At 39.3% G+C, this 22506-nt stretch overlaps 1 protein-coding gene across 1 annotated transcript in view; it reads right to left on the bottom strand.

Annotated features, from left to right (window-relative positions):
• ITPR1 (inositol 1,4,5-trisphosphate receptor type 1) overlaps positions 1 to 22506 on the bottom strand; it is a 267869-nt gene that overhangs the window by 65296 nt on the left and 180067 nt on the right. Inside the window, exons 41-44 of the mRNA XM_044451697.1 lie at positions 22209 to 22256; positions 18415 to 18547; positions 15757 to 15976; positions 15201 to 15253 (exon numbers count right to left, since the gene is read on the bottom strand). Of these exons, the coding sequence (XP_044307632.1) occupies positions 15201 to 15253; positions 15757 to 15976; positions 18415 to 18547; positions 22209 to 22256 (454 nt within the window). The remainder of the gene's footprint in view (positions 1 to 15200; positions 15254 to 15756; positions 15977 to 18414; positions 18548 to 22208; positions 22257 to 22506) is intronic.

The following is a 22506-nucleotide window of genomic DNA, read 5'->3' on the forward strand; positions in this document are numbered from 1 at the left end:
CAGAAAAATGATTTATAGTAACAAGGATTTCTAGTATCAAGGATTTTTACCAGACTAAAAATGGTAGAGTCTTTCTTCAAGTGCCACAGTTGTTGGCTGAAATGCTACAATGTCACAAAATGGAAATAAGCAACTGGAGTCCCCAGGGCCAAATTCACTTTCTGAAAACTACTAAATACCCCTCTTCATCCCAAAATCAGAGGTAATTTAAGTTAATAAAAGGGAATCATAGCAGTGAAAACGGGGCTTCTTGGAGAAAACGCTTAGCAAGAGAGTTGGCATGCCATCTTCTAAACAATCCCTAAGGTGACCTCCCAGTAAAAATAGGAGGCTACCCAGGGTCATTTGCTTTTAATTACTTGTGAAGGGAATAAATTAAGATCATGGAATACTGGTAAAACAGGAGAAACCAGGCCAGGGAATCTATGTGTTGAGAGCTAGTCATTTTCTGCCATCCTGTGGGTTCCAAAACTCAACTCAATTTTTTGAAATGCAGTTCTTTTATCGTAACTCCACAGAACAGTTTAATAGCTTTTTACCAAAGCTGGAAAGAATAGCCTCTCCTCATGTAAAGAATTGAATCCAGACTGGAAACTTCCCTATGGTCCCTCCCTTTCAGTAAGGTTTCTGGCTCCACAGTTGGGCTCTCACTGCTGAAAAGTAGCAGCATGTACCATCAGAAAGCTCTTCTTAATAGTCTAAATTCTCCTTCTTGTAGAAACATGAAGATTACCACAAATAATTATTTAGTCATTTTCAGAGGCTACTGACCAGGGAAACATACTATTATAATTTTTGTCCTTTAACAATTAAGGTTAAACACACGATGAAGACAGCAACTACAATAAAACAAAGTAAGTAAAAGAAGGTTGGTCTACTACAACAATATGTTTTTATGTCATGGGAGACATACATAATTTTCCCATTGTAATTAATGTTTATGTCCTCCCAATGCAGAGAAGCAAATAAAACAATGTCTTGCTAAAACTCTATAAAGCACAAAACTGCAACTGTATGGACGAAGGCAACAAATAGCCAGCAATTAGATGTGACAGTTATCTGATGAAACCAATATACTGTTACATAAATCAGGAGCTGAAAAATGCCTGGAAGAGGAACTTACAAGTGGGTCACCTTATGCAGAATATTATGAATTTAGTCTGCACTCTGCAGAGGCTCATGCTGCAACAGTTTCTCCCACAACACAAAGTTAGATTTATTGAAAAAGCAAAGTGAAGTGTGGTGGCAATACATCCTAGAGGATGGAGACAATACAAGGCTATCCCCAGCATGCTGGCCTTTGATCACTCTCCAGAACAATTTTGGTGGCAAAGTGACTTTGAAACATGGGTAATATCTCTTTTTCTTACTATGTAGATGAGGCGGTAGACAAGGAGAATGGTCACAAATACTAGAGAAAACCTCAGGAAAAAAGATGTTGATGCTAATGACAATAAATAAATAAACATTAAACATTATGTACACACACCTGCTGTCCAGCTTCTCTAGGAATGCCCGTACACCTGGACTTCAGGTGTGTTATCGGAGTTTTATAAATATGTGGCAACCAAGAAGCAAAAGGAAAGTGGTTCTTCTACTGGCTATTCGATTTCTAAAGCACATATGCTGTCCTTTTGGTCCTTACCTGACTGGTACCAACTTATTTCCAAAAAAACAGGTAAGTTGCTTTAGCTTGTACAGAAGCCACACTGTCTCACCTAGAAGCATTTAGGTGTGAGAGATAATCTATTGGAAAGCAAATGTTAGGAAGCTAGTTCATCCACACAGAGGGGATATCAGTGATTTCTGCCACATCATTTGAAAGATTCTGAAGCCCTTTTGCACAAACCACCAGGAAATTGCTCTTGCAATTTCAGGTGAAGCACCAACTCCTTATGGATCAAACAACTCACAGGACAATCCATGGGCTGTCAGGACAGCTTGCTGCCCCTATAGGTATCTGTCTGGGTTTGTATGACACAACAACCCACTGTTGCTTTTCACCCATGATGTGTTGCCATATTGTGCTCACCCAGTCAGACAGAGAATTAAAATCATGAGAATAGCTAAAGTGTGGAATACTTTGGACTGGGTCAAAACTTAAGTCATGCTTACTGTAAAATGATAAACATCAATGAGGCAAGTTAGTCATGAGTAAACTAAGGCCACTGATTTCAGCAGGTTTATTCTAAATATGACTAAATCTTAGATTCAAGCCATGGACAATCCATGTGTTTATGAAGGAAATAATTCATTAGCCAAGGCACATCAAAATTATGAAGCCATGGCTGTAATCATATCATCTTGCCTGCATCATGCAAATCCACCATATATAAGCAATACAAACCAAATCAAAATAAAAATTTTAGAATTTTTCAAAACAAAATTTCAATATTTTGACGTTTTCAGCAAAACTAATATGGCTTTCAGCAAATATGATGGTTGCACTTTGGTCCTACAAATGGACAGGGATCAAGTGAGATGTATACACCTGAAAAAATAATATGTCACACATTTCATGCACAACACATCCCAAAGTTGTTAGCAAAACAGGAACAGTTTACCATTTCAGTGTTAAACTATGAAGTTGTAGGAAACTTGATGACAAGCAGATGTGTTCTAAAGTTTCTGACAATAGCATATTGTCACAGTAATGTTACCTCAGAGCTCACGAAAGATGTGTTCAAAATCATAGATGAAACATGATTCATTTCATTTATTCAATTTATGAGTCACTCTATAGCTAAAGTTCTCAGAATAATGTACATAATAAAAGCAAAATCAATAAAATGCATTGCAAGTGTTATTTTAAAAGCAACAATTTAAAAAATTGGCATTTAAGAGTGCAATCCAGTAAGAATGCCCACAGCTCTCCAAACTTGGAAAATCACTAGTATCCTACACATCGAGTGAGACAAGTACAGGAAGCAAAGGCTGCCTCCATGCTCATCCCACTATGCAGTTAGACAGCTGGTTTCAGTCATTAACTGTGGTGTTTCAGAAGGAGAGGCAAGGAGGCAGAGATGCCAGCAGAATGCATAATATCTTGGCTGCACCTGTTTCTCTCTACCTGTTAGCCCAAGATGCCCCCTAACCCCTTATTTGAGGTCACACTTATGGCCTTAGATAAGCAGTCAGCGTGGTTCTTTCTGAGCTAGCTGCAAAGGGGCAGAAGGGGATCCTAGCTTCTAAGGTCAGAGCTCTTTTTTCACCATGTGTCTGGGAATCCAAAAAATCCTATGGCCCTCTTGACATTATTTAGGAGCCATAGGATCACTCTGTAAGCATACATCATAAAGCAAGCAGCATTTAAAATACTTTTTAAAGGCCTGGGCATTTCACAGCTTGATGGCAACCAAAAAAAGACCTGCTCATCTTCAACACTAGCCTGGTCTAAATACAACAAAGAGTCTTATGATAGTTTAAAGATAAACCTCATCTGGCATAAGCTTCCCAGAATATAGTCCACTTCATCAGGTGCATCAAAAATTTATGGAGGCTTTAGGGATTTCACACAGTAGTTTTTGTTGCAATAGACTAGATGACAGACGGACAGACAGACAAAAAGACAGATAAAAACTTTATTATGGTCAAAGACAAACTCCATTCAATAAATACATAGATTTAAAAAAGAAGAAAATACATGGAAGGTCATCTGTCTTAAAACCCCACTTGGATTAATAAATACTTCGACACAGTATCTGTCATCTTAAATTGGTGACATTCCCAGACTTTGTCCTTGTCCAAGTAGGTAGGGCAACACTCCCTCAGGATCTGTCTTTGGACACCCATCGCGGCCGTGTACAATTTAGCGACACTGTATGTTATTGTTGGGTTAGTGTCAGACAGCAGTATATAGATATACTGTTGTTCCATATGGCCCGGGAAGCAATTCATCAGTGGGGAAATGAGTGCAGCACGAATATCCCTGTAGAATGTGCACCTCAACAGGACGTGCTCTGTAGTTTCTGTCTGTTCCATACTATAGGAGGACTAACCATCTAGAAATAGTCTCATCTAGATACATAATGTTACTCAGTGATACCTACACATAAAAATGTAAACCTTACCCATTTTTTAAATGGGTCAGTACCTGCTATGATTTGGACTGCACATTTGAAAGTACCCTGCCTGAAAGATTTAATAATGCATCTCAATTTGCACAGACTGTCTTAAATTTGTTGGCAGTGACTGATCAACAGAGACTACTAGAAAGAAAAGGAAAAAGAGAAAATGGGGAAAGGGAAGTGGAAAGGGACGACAACCTGTGCATGCAAGGACAGCTATTTGTATCCTGTAAAACCTTGATTCTGCAGTTCAGCATCTAGAATAAATTGTGAAAAATGTTCTAGCCAGACTAAAAGTATTATTTTAGGTGTTATAATGGAATAAATATTTTAAAGGACAAAGCATCAGCACTGGAAAGTGATATTATAGTCATTCTAGTGTTTCATCTCAGATTTTATCAGTTGAAAGAATTTTTTTTTAATTTTTTATTCATTTCCTTAAAAGAAAGTACAGAAAGGATTTGTACAGAAGCACAGCATTTTGAAAGCTATTAAAACTTAGGCTTAATTTTAAAATGGGGTTTTTGATATGGCTACCCAGAGGCTTTTTTTGGCAGGTACATATACATATGTATATGCACCAGCTCATGTGAAAATCTTAGAGTAGCTTTGTAATTTAAGAGGAAGCCCAAGCTTTTCTAACTATTAAAGTCCATGCTTCACTAATGGGTGGCTTACACTTTTCCACCTTCCTGAGCATCTAGAATCTTTAGGAAATAATGGACCTAATGCAGAAAACTGGGAAAAGTCCAATCAAAAAACCAGAGATTCTTGCCATGAGGAACCTCTCCCTTTCACAAGCATAGTTCTCTCACAGCTTTGCTTTCTCTTGGCAACTCGCCTTTTACCAGGAAAAACCCTACATGTAGCCTCTCTTGGACTTTTATGGCACACCATGGTTGTTGACAGCTACACTTTGACAACAGGTACTGCCAGGACTTTGCCCAATCGAAACTTCTCATTTTGGACCCATTCAAGCACACACTTCTGCACTTGCACAAATCCAGCTGAAACAAATCACAAAAAAATAAAATAAATGAATATGTGCACACCGTTGAAGTGCACACACATATATACACACTCTTAGTTGGTGAACCACTGACAGCTCTCTCCAGTGTGCCATTTGGGCATTTTGGAGGGGACATGATTGGCTAATAACCTGGAGATTAAGGAAAGCAAACTCTTCTGGTGTGTGCAGAAAGTCTTGCCGTCAGCAAAGGAACTGGAGACAAGATGGATTTTGATGCAAAGGAAGGAAGGAAGGTAACAATCCATAGTGAATGAACCATGGGTTATACTGTAAACAACTTACACTGTGTAGCTTATTGACACAGTGGGTTGTCATGCCAGGCAGACTCATCCACTTCGTCACTTAACCCATCTAAAGGGTGCAGTAGATACCATTAGTGTATTCTTTCTTGTTTCTTTTTATTTATCTGTGTGTCTGACACATATCAGTAATGAAGAAAAGGATAGTGCAGCCAAGTAAGGCAACACCTGTTCCAGTTTTGGCACATGAAAAATAATTTACAGCTCTCAAGATGAGAGGGAAGCTTAATCTGCTACAATATCTACTATAAGAGAAATATGAACCTTTCCCATTATTGACAGCATCTGTGCTTACGATGTAAATGCATTTTCCTGCAACCACAATATTGTGCCATTTGTCCTAAATTTTGAAAAGGTCATGGAACCTCTATACTGCATCTGGCCAATTAATCAGGATTCTCTCACTGAAACTGTAGACCAGCAACACACTGGGAAAGCCTTTCTGTGAAAACAGTGCCAGCTTTCCTGAGGTCCCAAGAAAATGGTGTTCATCCAGCTACCCTTCTCCGATTCCAACATCCTGAAATCACTTTCTAAACTTTTCCTGAGGTCATGTTGTCAGCCCACCTGCTGTTCTGTGTCGCTCACAGTCACTCATAATTACATTGCTCCCAGTGTTCTTGTCTTTAACTCTTATTAACAAGGTCTTGACATGAGTTGATTCCGGGAAATCACTCCTGTGCAACTTCCCTTGTATTCCAATTCTGCCTCCACCCCTACCCCCACTTCTGTATTACTTAGTTCTCCGTTTATTTCCTTCTGTCCTGTGTCTAGTGCCACATGTAAAAAAAGAAAATGCTGGAAGGAAAATTGTTGTACTACTCCCTGTGACAACTGAGAAAGAGATATCACTCCATAGGGAGAATTAAACATAACCGTATGGTAAAGCCTGCTGCCGTTGGATCAGTTTTCTGCTTTTGATCAATCAGATGGCCTCACAACCAAACAATTTACCAGCAAACAGAAACCACCATCTGATTGACAGGAGTCATGAGGCCCATTTCATAAATGCTGGAAATCAGTAAAGTTAGCACTCACTCTAAAAAGATTCACATACCTAAAGCACTTGCATTTGTATGCTAGTCTATAAATCTCTGAATTAGAACACTCTCTGTGGCATTTGAGCATCTGAGATAATGATTGTGATTAATTGCTGTAGCCACAGAGTTTCAAACATGCACACAGAATCATAGAATAGTAGAGTTGGAAGGGGTCAAGTAGCTCATCGGGTCCAACCCCCTGCTAGTGCAGGTCACCAGTGAACACCATCCCTCTCAAATGACTGTCCAGTTTCTTCTTGAATGTCCCTAGTGTGGGAGAGCACACCACCACTCTCGGCAACTGGTTTCAATGTCGTATTACTCTGACAGTGAGGAAACTTTTCCTGATTCATATCCATACCTCTGTTCTTGCTTTTCATGACCTCCACACTCTATTTAACCCCTGGATACTTTTACCTTTCCAAACATATACATTTTTAAAACCTAAAAGCTTCTTGAAGTAAACTGACCACCTTAGCTGTTCCTTTCATCTAATTATTCACTTCATTAAAAAGATGCTATAGCTATGTCAGATTTTCTGGGCAATTTTTTTGCCATATATGCTGAGTGAGTTAGTGCTGTTTCAAAAGGCTTGAAAAAGATTTTCTAGTAGTTTCTAAGAACTGATAGCACCACTCCTTTTAAGGCTCTGATTAAAAATATCTGCTGCTGTTGCTGCTGCTTATTGTTCATCTCTCTTCATTTCTCTTTACATTAACCCACTTTATTTTCCCATCACCAAAGAGCATCCAATATATTTGTATGTCTTGAGCTGACTCATTCCCCAAGTACCTGTCAGCTTGAACTACCTCAAATGCTACCTATAAACTGTTTCCTTAGATATTAGATCCCTATAGTCATTCTAAGCAATTGTCATCTATTTCAACATATTCAATCAACTTTGTATCTCTCTTTATTTATATTGCAAAGGTCAACATAAGTGTGGAATTGTTCCATTTAAATAATTTTCTTTTTTTAGGGGCCAACTGAACTGCTACTGTTAAATTATACTCAGTAGAGTTCAATTAGAAGTCACAAGCTGCATTTTTATAATATGCTCCTTATTCTACACAAATCAACACCCAGCGAGCAAGTTAACTGGAGCTCAACGAGTGCACCTTCAAGATTTAGCAAAGTATTGAATAACAGATTGCATGACTTGCTGACTGATGTCTTAATTCTAAAGCTCATGGGAGAAGTACAGCTTAAATGGTGGACGCTCAGCATGGAATTCTTGATGCAGCAGGTTTGCTAAACTGCTGAAGTATATTGCTTGAGGCACCAAACAAGAAAGCCGCAGATGCAAAGGACTAATACAGGGTGGCGTGAGGATGGTTCTTGCCTACATATCGCATATCATGTTTTGCTCAGTTCTGGGAGCCTGCATTTTTGTCACACCTATTAGAAAGATATCTCAGTTATCTGTAAGGCAGATCGGCCCCACAAGTCCCAGCTATTTTATTTATAATGCTAACCAAGAAAACAGGAAATTTGAACTTTGTCTCACGTGGTTTGGCTTTTACTCAGAGTAGATAATTAAAAGTCCTGCTTGTTGAAAGCACATGCTACAAAAAGCATAGTCAAATTGTACACAGGACACATTCAGGGGCAACTGTGTCGGGCAAGGGTTGACAGCATGTGGCCTGTGAGCCACAAATTGCCCAGTTGCCTTTTTTTGCACGCCCCCCCCCCCCTTGCCTGCACTGAAGCAAGGGTAATTTTGAAGCAGAGGCATGCTTCCTGTGTGTCTTGGTTTCAAGGAAAATGGCTGCTTTTGCACTGCTGCTGGGGCTCAGCCACAGCAATTTGGTAGCAAATCTGTTAGCATGGGATGACATCTAGCAGAGTCCAGGAGGGGCCATGTGCTCTCACAAAATTTGGGATCTGTTCATCTTAGGAGCAGGCAGAAGTTTCTGTTCTTTGCTCATAGATTAAGAAATGCACTTTATTAAACCTGAACCTTTTCATTGGGTCAAATTGCATTAGTACAAAAGAACACAAGATCAAATGTCAGCAATAGGTTTGAAGAGCTCCATGGTACGCAAAAGCTCATGTTCTCCTGCATCATCTTTGCTTCATCCAGTAAATGATAACACCTTGAGAAAATGTGCATGCTTGTTTCTCCCTCAGTTCCTCTCAGTTCTTCTGATGCCAAAATGTATCTCAGGGGCCTTTGCAGCAGAAATCACGTTCTCCTGTTCTCTAAATCAGCCCCTTTTCTGTAACTGGTCAAACTGGAACCGTCAGCCTGTGATTAAAGTCCCCCCACCCCATATCAGATCTCCTAGGGAATTAACCCTGAGGGCATTTTCTTCAAAAAGTAATAGGATTTCAGAATCCATTTGCTGGTATCACCCTTCAAAAGATTGCATGGAATGAGTATTCTAAGGAAATATTGATCATAGGCTCATATATTACTATTCATTGCATTTACATCCTGCCTTTCTCATGAAAACTCCAAGATGCTAAGATGGAGTTTATTTTGCCCTCACAACAACAACCCTGTGAGGTAGGTTCAGATGACTTGCCCAAAGCACTGAGTGAGCTTCATGGCCAAGGGTAGAACTTGGATCTCTCAGATCCCCAGTCCAGTACTACCATACCACAACACTGGTTCTCTCCATATAAAGATGGAGGAGGTTAGAAGCAACAGGAATGGCCCCAATTCTTCCTGTATATACCCCTATACTTGTTTTTAGAAGATCTGAAAAAGAGCATTGGTGGCTTTGAGGAAGGGCTACTACACAGGGCATGGGCTTCACCTTGTCACATGACAGCAGGCCAAGCTCTCTGCAGATACATAAAAGTCTGTTTTGCCTGAACTATTCCTCCTCCCTCTTTTACCAAAGAAATTCTAGTCTGTACTTTGCTGTCAAGTAGTAGACTGCAATTAGAAAGCTCACAAGAATACGGTAAAGATACACATTAGAGATATATTTTTGTTGGGTGCAGCTTTCTAAAGGTTCACCTCATTATCGTTACATTCCACTGTTCTTGTGTAACTACCTTGAAAAGTTAAATGCTTTGATACACAGCTCTGTCACAGCCGAAAGGAGGCTAATTTGGGAATCTCTGCATTGTGCCCCGAAGAGTTAACATAAGCATACAAATTGGCTTTCAAATAATGAGAAAGAGCCACAGAATATCACGCAGTTACAGGCTCTAGTCCTAATATGATTCAGTTGTATTACTGATGTTACCCAAAAGGACAATCCTCAGAACTGGATACATGTCATTTTACCAAGAAACCTGATTAAGTACATTCTTTCAAAAGGACGGAACTGCTTAAGGATAGGCTAGCATGTTTAGTTCTCTTCCTTTGTAAATTAATAAAGGGATACCCGATAGAACATCTGTGATTCCTGAAAAGGTCCTTCCTCAGTGCCCACATCTGAAATCTTGATTAGCTCCAACTGAAAGCAGCCAATCACACAAGAGAGGTGTTCAAAGACATGAAAGGACAAGAACATCCTGGGATTTCAAGATGACACACAGAGCCTGAATGTGCACAAATTTCAGGTAGTATCAGGTAGACCTCCTTTTGTTTAATGCTGTTAAATATTTAATTGAATAAGCAGATGGTTCTGGCTATGTGGGAGCTGTGCGGCTACAGATTTTTAAAATTTCAATGACTTTGTTCATATAAACACAAACACATGCCCACACACAAGAACAGAGCCTTTAAACCACACAACACAATCGATACAGGAAAGAGAGGAAGGGCAAACGCATCCTACTTCCTTCCTTAATGGGGGAGTTGAATGTAGAGTGAGAAACCAGGATGTTTTACAGGCTCCTGGAAGTGAGGAACCCTCATGTATGTACGTATGTATGTATGTATGCATGCAGTGCAAGAAAGAAAGGAGAATTATAGAAAACCATAGCAACAAGTCAGTCCATCTACCCACACCACCTACCAGCTTCGTTTGCTGATGCACTTGAAAAAAACAAAAACTCAAGCTGTCTCTACCAGCTTGGGGAAGGTGAGCAAGCCTTGAAAACTCATTAAATTCCCTTCTCAGCTTCTCTTGTATGCCTGCAGCTAGTGAGCAAGTAGGATATAAATAGAAGTTATATAACATCTTTGTTGATTCCTGTGCTCGCTCGCTCGCTCACTCGCTCGCTCTCTCTCTCTCTCTCTATATATATATGTGTGTGTGTATATGCGTGTATGTGTGTGTGTGTGCGCGTGTGCGCATGCATGCACACACAGCATGACTTTGTTTTGAACAACCTGCCTCTGCCTGCTTGTCAAGGACTGTGATCCTGTTAGGGATCATCTAAAAGTTCTAAATAAATGGTATATATACTTGACAGATAAAACAGAAATAGGTGGCCCTTGGTGTCTGGCTACAAATGCACTATTCTTTCTAGATGCCGTAGTTACACATAGGAAGCATCTTGGGTTCAAGGGAAGTAGGTACTGCTTTGGGCTCAAGCAAAGTGTGGGCCACAAGGCAATGCCAAACTTACTAAATACCTTTCCAAAGTATAGCTCTGGATATGGATTTGTCTCTAAAGCAGATATAGCAGGGGTGCAATGGGACAAGCTAAGCTCTGCAGCAAGAGCTTAAAGGTTTTCAGGAAGGTCATACCAAAATGACCCAATAAAGCAACTCCCTGTGTTTAGAAGTGCACACATAGTTCAGTACTGAGATCCTAGTGCAATGACGCAGCTCCAAACAACCAATGGTAAGTAAAAGCCAGTGCTTGCTGCAGCCCACAGTGCCAGAGCCAGAAACGTGCTGCACAGTGTAAACATGGTGAGAATTTTCACATAAAGGCATTCAAACAAGATCCTGTTATTCCCCCTGCCCCTTTAAGTCATTTGGCCACACAAATAGAATATATTCTGCCATTTCTGAAAGGAATATACATATTTTAATTAGAAGTTAATTCTGACGGAATTTGAGAATGACTGTTATAGACAATTTGTGAATATCTAGCAAACAATATTTCCTTGGAACTGGCCAAAATTAAAGTGAAAAAGTCACTATGCTGTACAAATATCCTTCTGTCACCCAGCAAAGATCACTTTGTTCATGGTGGTCTTTGGTCTGTAAGTGGATATGCGGAGCTGGGTACTGATTAATAATATATTTTTGATTTTTATAGTGTTGCTTTATTGTTTTAATCAATTTTAATTATTCTTGTACTTGATATAGAGTACCTTTTTAGTAGAAAAGTAAGGTTAAATCAAAAGCAATCAATAAATATGATTTATAAGTATATAAGCTCTTTTTAATGAGCATGTTTCATATGTTACCGTTTTAATATTGTCCAATAGAATAGAGATTTCACATATACGAATACTGAACTCATTATGAGGGCAATATTAATGCTCTCTCTCTCTCTCTCTCTCTCACACACACACACACACAGAGAGAGAAAGAGCGCACACATGCACGTGTACATGCAAAGGAACAACCAGGGAACAAAAAACTGTAAGCAAAACTGTCATCATTACCCCACATCAGCTGAAAACACCACAGATTCGACTGGGACAGATTATGCTTTCAAATTACAGCATCTCAAATGACGTACATATGGGAAGATCCATCTAGACTCAATATGGGAAGGCAAATAGACAAAAATATGACTCATGTCTGGCTGATTCTGCACTGAAGCCTTCATATCACTTTATTTGAATCCATCAAGTCCTTCTAGAAAGCTATTTTATTCTGCATCAGATTTTGCTTCTAAAGAAGAAAACCTAACTGCCCTGGTTACCACAAGAACCCCAGTTTAAACAAGCCACAGTGGTGCACGCCAGGCTTAATTATCAATCCAAGTGCCTTATCCAGTGCTGTTTGAACCTTGGTGGCATGGGTCATTTGAGGGGTAACAGAGAACCTAAAAACAGGCCATGGTGCTTTGCCTTAAGCAAGTCATGCCACTCAGGTTCAGTCCATACAACAAACTGCATCTGAGTTAATTAAGTAAATCTCACCCATAGCTTGTTTAAGACATGGTGATCATGCAAATTAGGTTACTGTCTTTCTTTATTGATTTTTATTTTACAAGTGCAGCCTGATTATACTTGTTTTTGTATTGCTTTCTAGCTGGAGGCTGCAAGTTTAAATGATTCCCCCACCCCTTCTCCTATTTTATAGTTACCTTCTTTTGGTTCATTTAAAAAATAAATTCATCTTAGTTGATTTGTGGTCTGTTAATACATTTTTTCACATTTTTTTAAAAAATCTGTGGTTAGAAACAAAACTACTCAAAGCAGCAGAAGTCAGAGTTAGAGAAGATCCCTTATTAAATGAACCAACCAAAATTTCCATGGAGAGAAAGTTATGTAAGGCAGTTTATTCATCATTCATTTTCACAGACCTTAGAAAACTGACACTCTAGGGAGGTGAAGTGGTGCATTTATAAATATAATCTTTCTATTATATGAAAATATTTTAATGGAATCTGATGAATACAATAACGGTAAATGGAAGAGAAGAATGACAATAATCTTTAATGCTCCAGGGCATGGTCTGAAGCCACATAAGGGAGCTGCCTTAACGAGGGCAAGAAGATATGGTCAGTTTTAGAGGAATGACCACCTTGGAACTGCATGGAGACACCTTGAGTTCCAAAATGGAAGAAAACTAGGATATAAATGTAAGAAAATAAAATAAAAATATAATAAAAAAAGATCACAATGCTTTTAAAGAAATACAGAAACACAATGCTTTAAAGAAAAAACGCTTTAACCAACCAACCACTCTAAATCAGGGGTGGGCATTTCGAATCCCATCAGATGTTTGAGCTTCCAACTCCCATCAATCCTGCTAATATAATCAATGATGGTGCATGATGGGAGTTGTAAGCCAAAACAGTTGGAGAATCACTGTTGTCCACTTGTGCTCTGAAATATTATGCCATGCTGCTTTACAGGAAATCATGGTCCGTATTTTGAAAAGGAACAAAAAGGAAGAAAGAAATGAAAAAGGAAAGAAAGAAAATGAGAAGGAGACAAGATACAAAAGACAAAGTAAGAGTAATGAAAAGAGAAATGGACTACAGAGGAAACAATCATCCAAGTTTTGATTATATTCCCTGTTAAAGCACCCTGATTGTTACAAAGGTTTTTAGAGAGCCCAGCATTTCACAGGCTTTTCTCTTTCATATTCAGGATTAATGTATTCCTGAACCCAATTCATCCTGGTGCTCAAGAGGCAAAGCTTCCCAGTGGTGCAGGTTTGTCCCCCCCCCCCCCCCGCTTCTCTCTGGAGGGGGGCATATAAAGTAAGTAAAGCAGCCCTGGGTGGTTTCAGGTTGAATGAAAGACTGGAGTGTGTGCCTGGAGTGTGTGCGTGTGTGTGTGTCTGCACACGCACATGCACTAGTTAACCCCTTTCTTTCCAACCATGTGAGCAGAGATTTTTTCACCCTGAGAGACAAAAGAAAATCTTAAAATGCCTATATGATAAAAGGAATTACATGATAAATAACCATTTCCTGTATATGATCTTCAGTTTTCACTTGATTCCCTTTAGTGGATTTATTACAGATACAGACTGTGTTCCATCAATGTTTATGTGGTAGGAAAAGAGAGCAGGCTAAAGAGAGCAGGTGTACCCAAACCTCCCATAGCTTCAGGAACATACCAGACTATTATGTTATCATGCATCCACTGGAATGATCAAATTCAGACTTTAATTTCTGAAATTCTCTGAAAGTACTGCAGTACTCTGGAGCAAAATAAAAGATATCACTGATTGTGGCCTCCATAAATGTAATTTCATTTCTCTGGTCCACAGCAATTCAAGGAACCCAAAGAGCCTCTTCTCAATCTACATCTTTCAATACTAATCTGCTCTGATTTCTGCTGGCTTCCCTACCAGCTTTTCCTGTTCCAGCACCTCTTTACATAAGAGCACAAGAAGAGCCCTGATAGATGAGACCAAGGGTCCATTTTGTTCAGAAAGGGGCCAACAAGCTACCTTAAGGAGGACAGGCATGCAAGAACAATCGCCTGTCCATGTTCCACAGCACTGTTGCACACCAACCTGTTGCCTCTGACATGGGGAACAACATATAACCATTGGGATTAATAACCATTGATGGTTTGATTAGACATGAATATGTCTAAATATCACTACACCTTATGGCAGCAAATTCCACAGTTCAACTGTACACTGTGCTTTGATCCTTCTGCCCACTCACATCTGGTGAGCTGACTACCCTATCATCGCTATGTGACCTTTCCATATGGCCCTCTGAATCTTTCTCTCCTCAATTTGACCATTTGCAATATGGGTGTCTGTAGTTCCCTGGAAGTGACATCATTCGAATCACTGAGAACTTTTTTAGTGCCAAATCCAAAGGTTTCAGCTCAGTCCTTATTCTTCCTGACCTTTCTGCTGCCTTGACATAGTTTATCACTATTTCCTATTTGATATTTTTAATGATCCATCATTCTCTCTTCTGTTGGTTCTCTCCCAGCCTGTATAATCACTCTTTCGATGTGTTCAAAGGGCAAGAACAGGCAAGCATTTTCGTTTGGAGACCAAAGATCCCTCCGCAACAAGCCCCAGTGGGCTGGATGATGTAAAGGCGATCAAGTCCACCCAAGCCCCTTGCATGCCCTACCCCACCCCATACACAATAGGTCACATTCAAGGGGACACCTATGCCCCTGCCAACTCTTTTGAGCCCAGCTGATTTCCCTCCATAAGCAACGGGACCTTCTGACTCCATTGTGAAACCAGAAGCTAACACTGGAATGGAATGGAAATAAAAGAAGCCCCAAAGTGATCAGAAATACTTGCTTCCGAGTAGAACAGTTTGGTGGAGGGTCCTGATAAGTTCTCTACTGCCCTGCAGAGATTTGTTCCAGAAATTAGGATTTTTGCTTATTCTAGGCTGACCTCGGAAATGCTAAATATCCATTCCAGAAATGGTGGGAGCCTCTTGTGGAAGGAAACTGACAGAACTGGAGAGACCTGGCCCCTTCAGATATTGCCCAATGTGCAAATGCACACATATGAAAGTAAGTAAAATCCTATGCATTATTTTCTGACTGACATTTCTTAAGGTACTTGGTTAGGTTCTGTGTTTGGACTTAAGATATGGAAAACCCAATTGTGAATGAACTGCATGATTCCTGAACACAGCCTAATCGGCAGAGTCTATCCACACTGCCATATCGGTATGGTTACTTGCTAAATCACCCAGAGCAGATTTCTGTTTTCTTATACAGGAAGTGATGTATTATCCTGGAAAGCATGTAGTTTAATTATAGTGCATAGTCAGAGTAGGATAGCTGCTGCCACTTTATGGAGCTTCAAGCTTAAGGTTCTTTAACATACCCTCAACCTTATCAATAAAAGTGAAGCAATATTTCTCCTACCTGTATAATAGTGTTACCGCCTTCCAGCAGGGCAATAGCCAGCAGGATGCTTTCATGAAAAACTCTGTCACTGGTGGCATTCATGATGAGGTCTATGACCAGGTTGGATGCACCTTCCTTATCGAGATGACACTGAACTTCTGCCAAACTCATTTCACCACGATTTGCCGAGCTGGAACCAGACCCGCCTCCTATGAAAAGGTTAAATCCCAAACAATGAGCAAACAGTGAGCATCTCATGTCTCCCATTTAATTACTTATATCAGACAATGTAACTAACACTCATGTAAAAAGGAGGAAGCGATGTCTTACTGTGAAAATATTCACATTTATTTCCAAATGTATTACTTATCTGAGTGACAACAACATGCTTGGCCCTTTATAATGCAAAAAGATAACATCAGCTTTAAAAAAATGCACATATTTATTTAAAACAGTTATACGCCTCCTTACCTCAGCAAGCTCAAGATGGCTAACATCACAAGTTAAATCATTAATTTCATGATTTAAAAAACAGTTTAACAATAAATAAAGTACCTATAAAACATTTAATCCAGAGAGAAATGGGGATGAAAATACAAGCACCTAAAAAAACAACCACACTGATTCAAAAAAGGGAGTAAATATTTATGACCAAAAAGCCTCCCTAAAAAGGAAGGTTTCTGAGAGCCAGTGTGGCGTAGTGGTTGAGGGCATGGGACTGGGACTCAGGCGATCTGGGTTCTAGTCCCCACTCAGCCATGGAGCCAACTGGGTGACTTTGGGCCAGTCACAGACTCTTAGCCCAACCTACCTCACAGGGTTGTTGTTGTGGGGATAAGATGGAGGAGGAGATGTAAGCTGCCTTGAGCCCTTTGTAGGAAAAAGGCAGGATATAAATCAAAAAATAAATAAAATAAAATAAATAAAGTTACTAGAAATGTGGTGAGGCAATAAATAAATACAATAAGGCTGCAATGCTATGGCACCCCAACATCTGAAGACTGAGCCCCTGCCCCTCCTCCTTCCAGATGGCACAGAAAGAACTTTGCTGGCTTCCTCTCCAGAGGTCACAGATGTGGCTCAGAAGGGGGGAAAGAAGAAATGCCAGGAAGCAGGAAGGAGTGGCCGGGGCTAAGGTCTAATGCAATACCTTTTGCTATCCTAGCCTCCTTTTCTTGCCCTCCCTTGCACTTTATCTAGGCAGCCAAGAGTGGCCATCTAGAGAAAAATCAGGGCACGAGGTACAGTGGCAGCAGTGAACAACACCAGCAGCATACCTTAACTGGGGCACAGAATGCACCCAAGTCTCTGAGTTTGGCTCAAGAGCAGAAGCAATAGGATTGTGCCCTTGTTTGTTTGCTTGTTTGTTTTCTTGCTTTCAATCCTGAAATGTCCTCAGGTGGTTCAAACCCAAGAAAGAACAGAACTGTACTGGGATTGCCTCCAACACATAGTCTCAGTCTGAAGCAGGGCACAGTCTATCTGTCCATCTGGGCCAGTGTTGTCTGTTCTGCGTGGCAGTCACTCTCCGAGGTCTAAGGCAGAGGACTTATGATCACCTGTTAACTGTCCTTTTAGCAAGCGATCCCAGGACTGAATGTGGGACCTTCCATGGATAAGCCATAGGCACTACCACTGAACTGTGTTCCCATTTCTCACTGGGGCATTACACCTTTCATCATTACCCCCAGCTGCTGCCAGCTGGTCTGTTTACTAGCTGCAGGCTTGTTGCTTCCTTCAAATCCTGATACTTTTCTATATATTATGCAGAGATTCCTAAATAGTGAAGGCTCAAGGTCCATGTAAAGTCATGTAAGGTATGGAAGGTTCACTACGCTGTAAGTAGTAGGCCCTGACTGTCTTTAGTTTGCCCACAGGGCAGTAGAAAACACCAGAGCAAAAATAACATTTTAAGAAACAACTTCAATATTAATCTTTCGGGTGCGTGAGACACATTTCTGTCATGAAAACAGAAATATCTCTTGCTAAGCCTAAGAATGAGCACCACAATGGAATGGGAACATGGATATTGAAACTAGATCATCACTAGAAGAAAGATAGGAAAGATAATTAGTGTAGGATATTAGCTAGCTAGTTTCTATGTCAGTTCATTTTTAAGGGTGCGTTCGTAAACATTTTTAGATAGATAAAATACGTCCATCTTTAGGCATTTTTTCTGTCTAAACATGAACAAGCTCGCTCCTTAGGTTTGCTGGTTTCTACATCTGCTCTTGCTTGAATATATATATATGTGAGAATTGATTTTGCTTGAATGCATACATAGGAGCGTTCTTTAAAAACCTTTAGCAATATATGTTTTATAGAACCAAGCTTGGTAGTTGCCGATTACAATAATAATTGAAAAACATACCTAGAGATGGTTAGCTATATTCAGAATATCTTGTAACATGATAAAAATAAATGTGTGGTAGGTAAAGGGGGGAGAGAAGGAAGAAGCTAATAACTGGATCAATTTCCAACATTTTAGGAATTCCATTCAGCGAGTGACAGAAAAGCATCGTGGAAGATAAAATACCTGCTGAGAAAGCGGCTAAAGCTGTTATAAATAGCCAATTGGTTATTCAAAGAAAGAATAGTCAACATGGCAATCACATAAGTTTATTAATGAGAATATGGAGTATCCTACCTCCTCCCCCGGCTTTGCTAGGGCCTCCTGGAGATAATGGGCCATTGCCAAAGCTGGTAAGGCTCTCTCTTCTTCCTGCACTTCTGATGTTGCCATAGTAACGGTTGACCAAAACTAGTCTGAGTGCCTCACCCTTAATTCAGACAAAATATTAAAACACACGCACACAGGTTATGAATGAAACAAGCTAGCAAAATCACAGCCAATGGTCAAAGTTAATTTCGGTTTGGCTGATGCAACAATACTGATGAGTTTGAGGAGAAGAGAAAACAATGCAGTACTATTATTAAAAACTAAACAAAGCAGCACTAAAATCCTTCTATTAAAATCTATTAAAAAGTTATTTTCCATAGACCAGACAAATATAAACAAAGTGCACGCAATTCTACACTAAAATGTAGACAGGACTTTTTAACATCTGTTTAGCACCCATGTTAATTTAAGCAAAAAAACCCCCAGTTTTTGTTATAAGATCAGAGCAAACTAAAACCAATATAGGAAAAAAAGATGACTGGGCACTTAAAAGAGCAGTGTTTTACCAATCCAGGACAGTAAAGAACATGTATTTCTAGCATTTACACTGCCCTTCTCTGACTAGTACCAATTAGCTAAATGACTTGAAAGTCTATCTATTTCTGAAGGGAAATGTCTTCAATCTCAGGTTTGCTAAATATGTAATAGTTACCATGGCACAAGTGTGCATGTAATTGTCTCTAACGGTGAAGAGTTTTCAAGGGCTGAGTGGGGCTGTCAAGAGCAGGACACTCTGGAGGATATTCATTCATAGGGTTACCATACATTGGAGACAAATTGACAGCACATCACCACCACCACCACAACCAATGAAGAATTTTAAATATGCCTACTTACACTGGAATGAGATACTTGCTTCGAACAATCCCTCGGCTTCAGTTATACTCATGTTTTTAAGCTTGTCACATTCACCCCAGACACATAAACACATACTTCACCAAAAGCAAGTTGCCAGTTGGCAGGAATATGGACTGATTTATCTGTCAACAATTGATGACTCCACTGTACACTGAAGGCCTTGAAATGGCCAATCCACTAAATTCTTGCCAATAGATGGAAATACCTCACCTATTGAAGGAAATGCAAGCAATCCACACACACAGTATTTGAATTCTATGGTATAACCTAAAAACATATAGGATCAGATGTATCTTGCTGCAGCGATCAAGATAGGATGGAGTAAGAACAAAAGCTTCAGTATATCATTCTGAAATATTTGACAAGACTTCTCATACCATTGCAAACATATTGCAGCTCAGTTCTAAAGCCACTCACCCCTCTTGCTCAAACTATGCAGGGATTATTCTCACAAAGAGACCTCATCAAAATATCTTAACATCGACTGGAGTGATTAAAGCAACAGCTGTTTCCAATCTAATAGTAAATACTGGTTTTGTCTTCAGTTTTTTCAGTGCCTGTTAATGATCTCCTAAAAAGGGCGAGAGCCTTTCTCCACCACCAGGACTTCCCAATCCACCCTAGGTGAGCACTGTATCGGTCACACATCACCTTCTACTTTCAGCTCTGCTCTGCTGAGCTATTTTTGGCATGGGGTGGAAGCGAAGCCAAAAGTCCCAGTAAGACAGTGTGACATGCAGTGTAAATTAGTTGCCTTGTAATGAAGCTAAGCCAACTTAAAAAATCTCCATAACTTCACTTCAGTTCATTTTAACATCTTGTCATGTAAATTAATTTTTAAAGGGTAAAGCAAAACTGGAACGACAATGAAAATAAAATGAATTCAGTGGGATTATCCAAGCATCCCTTCATCATATGAGACATCCCCTATTTGGAATTTGTTTAATGCAGGATATGTGCACACATGCTCTTTCCCATATTTCAACTTGCTCCTGACAGATGCCAATGCTGATCTTAACCAGACAGTTTGGAGGCGACAGATAACCACTTCCCACTTCAGTCACAGGTGAGAGTCAGCAAACTTTTAAGTGGACACTGATGGTGCCAAGGCTGCTTCAAAGCTGCCAGCTCTCAGTGCAAATGATCATTACTTTTTGGTCAAATGAATTGTCCCACAGGATGCAAAGCGAATAAAGCATTAGAATGAGCCTTAAAAGTAGGGTGCACCCATTAGAACCAGAGAGGAAATTATTCATTTAAGCCTCACTTAATAGCTTCAGGAAATCTATAACATTGAAATTACAGACATTCCTAGAATGATATAAACTCCTTCTAAAATGCAAGCGATTCTCACTTCCCTAACATTAAGCAGCCTGTTAATGGAATTCATTCATCCATTTTATTAGCATTTATTTTACATTCATAAATGCATAGTTAATTCTCCTCACACACCTCTAATATTAAAGCTAGTAGGTCATACATTGGCTAGAAATGTCCAATATAAAACAGCTAGTCAGAAGCAAAACAAACATTTTTTTTTAAGGGAAGAGAAAAAGCTGTATTAACAATCTTTTATTTGGATGAATGTTTTCATATACCATTTTTCAATGCAAACAGATGTCTCGGTCCCTTGGCCATCTTTAACATGAACACAAAGGACCAATTCATGAAATAATCAGACCAAGGCACACTGTTCTATGGGGCAGAGAACAGGTTTACACAGGCTCCTCAGTGCACTTATAGGGCATGGATTCTGGCTCCAAATAGAGATGCATCATGTAATCTGCCCACAGCTCATATACACAGCTCATACTCATGGGCAGAAAAACACATAAGCCAATTCCCTTCATCAAGGAACAGAAATGAAAAATATTGCAAGTCTCTTATTAAATATATTGAAATTCAATAGTGATTCTAGAGTTATGTTTTAACCACAGAAATGCCCAATGGAAGAAGTTTCACCAAGGAATGCTGAAAGGATTTCTAGAAAAATATCAGAGCATGAATGTGTTACCATGGACTGAGACAGTCAATGACCAATAATACAAGCATTATAAATCCCAGTTCAAATAACAATGGGCGTATATAGGGGTGAATTCTTAGAAAGAAGCAACATGTGTAGCATTCCCAGGGGATATCATTTCTGCGGTCTGCAGGACTGAAAGCAAGAATATACAACAGATTCTTGTCAAATAATATACCTCCAATGATGTCATTTCACTACCTTCTAGAAGCAACGCATTCATTTGCACTAAATATATATTCGAATTGTATTTTTATTTTGATCTCTACAATGTGTACTCCTAGTTGCTAAAGTGATTGGACCACTGCTTATACAACAAACAGAATAGCAGTTTTGATTTCCAACCTTTACAGAAATAAAAGGATGTCTATTCATAAAAATTAGAACTCAGCATCTGTGCTGTTCACAATAAAGAATAACTGCACAGTTGAAAATCAAGCATTCAAACTGACAGATACTATATTACTGCAAAGTTAAAAACATGCTGTGCCACCAAATCATTTTTTGAACCCATGGATCTTGGAAACTTAAAATGCTGACTGACCTATACAGCTAAAGCTACATTTCCTTTATTTACAGTGTCAGACAAAACAAATCGGTCCTCACATATGACATTCTGCACCACTGAAAATAATAAGTGAATAAAATGAAAGGAGACACATTTTCTATCATCATCTGAATTCTTCCAAAGTCTGATCTGAGCATTTCAAACTGATATTTGTACTTTGTTCCATAATACATTTCTTGATTTTAAAAAATAAACTAGCTCTTCCATCATTTATCCACTTCCCTTATGCTATTTAGAAAGAAAAGAGGAGCAACAAAGGAATTACAAAGATAATTATCATTAAACCTAGACCCCATCACTGAATATACATACCCTTTTTTGATCTTCAAGCTGCCTCTCTGGTAGACTTTGATCAAGCTCCTGGCGAGTATGGAAAAATTTGTTTTTAAAGTCTGAGACTAAAGAAACACTCAATAAATTTAGCACCAATCTAGCCAGCTTGTGAGTTATATGCTTGAGAGAAGAAAGGAAAGTGAAATAGATTGTTCTAATAAGCCATCTAATTAAAACTGCTTAATAATCATCTAGTTTTGACAGCACTAAACTAACATTCTTTATCATAGCACAACCAGTATGCCTGGAATTATACTTTTACACACCAAAACAACCA

Source organism: Varanus komodoensis, unplaced genomic scaffold (assembly GCF_004798865.1).
Source record: "Varanus komodoensis strain SLA01 unplaced genomic scaffold, ASM479886v1 scaffold6_4, whole genome shotgun sequence".
Classification (NCBI taxonomy): domain Eukaryota; kingdom Metazoa; phylum Chordata; class Lepidosauria; order Squamata; family Varanidae; genus Varanus; species Varanus komodoensis.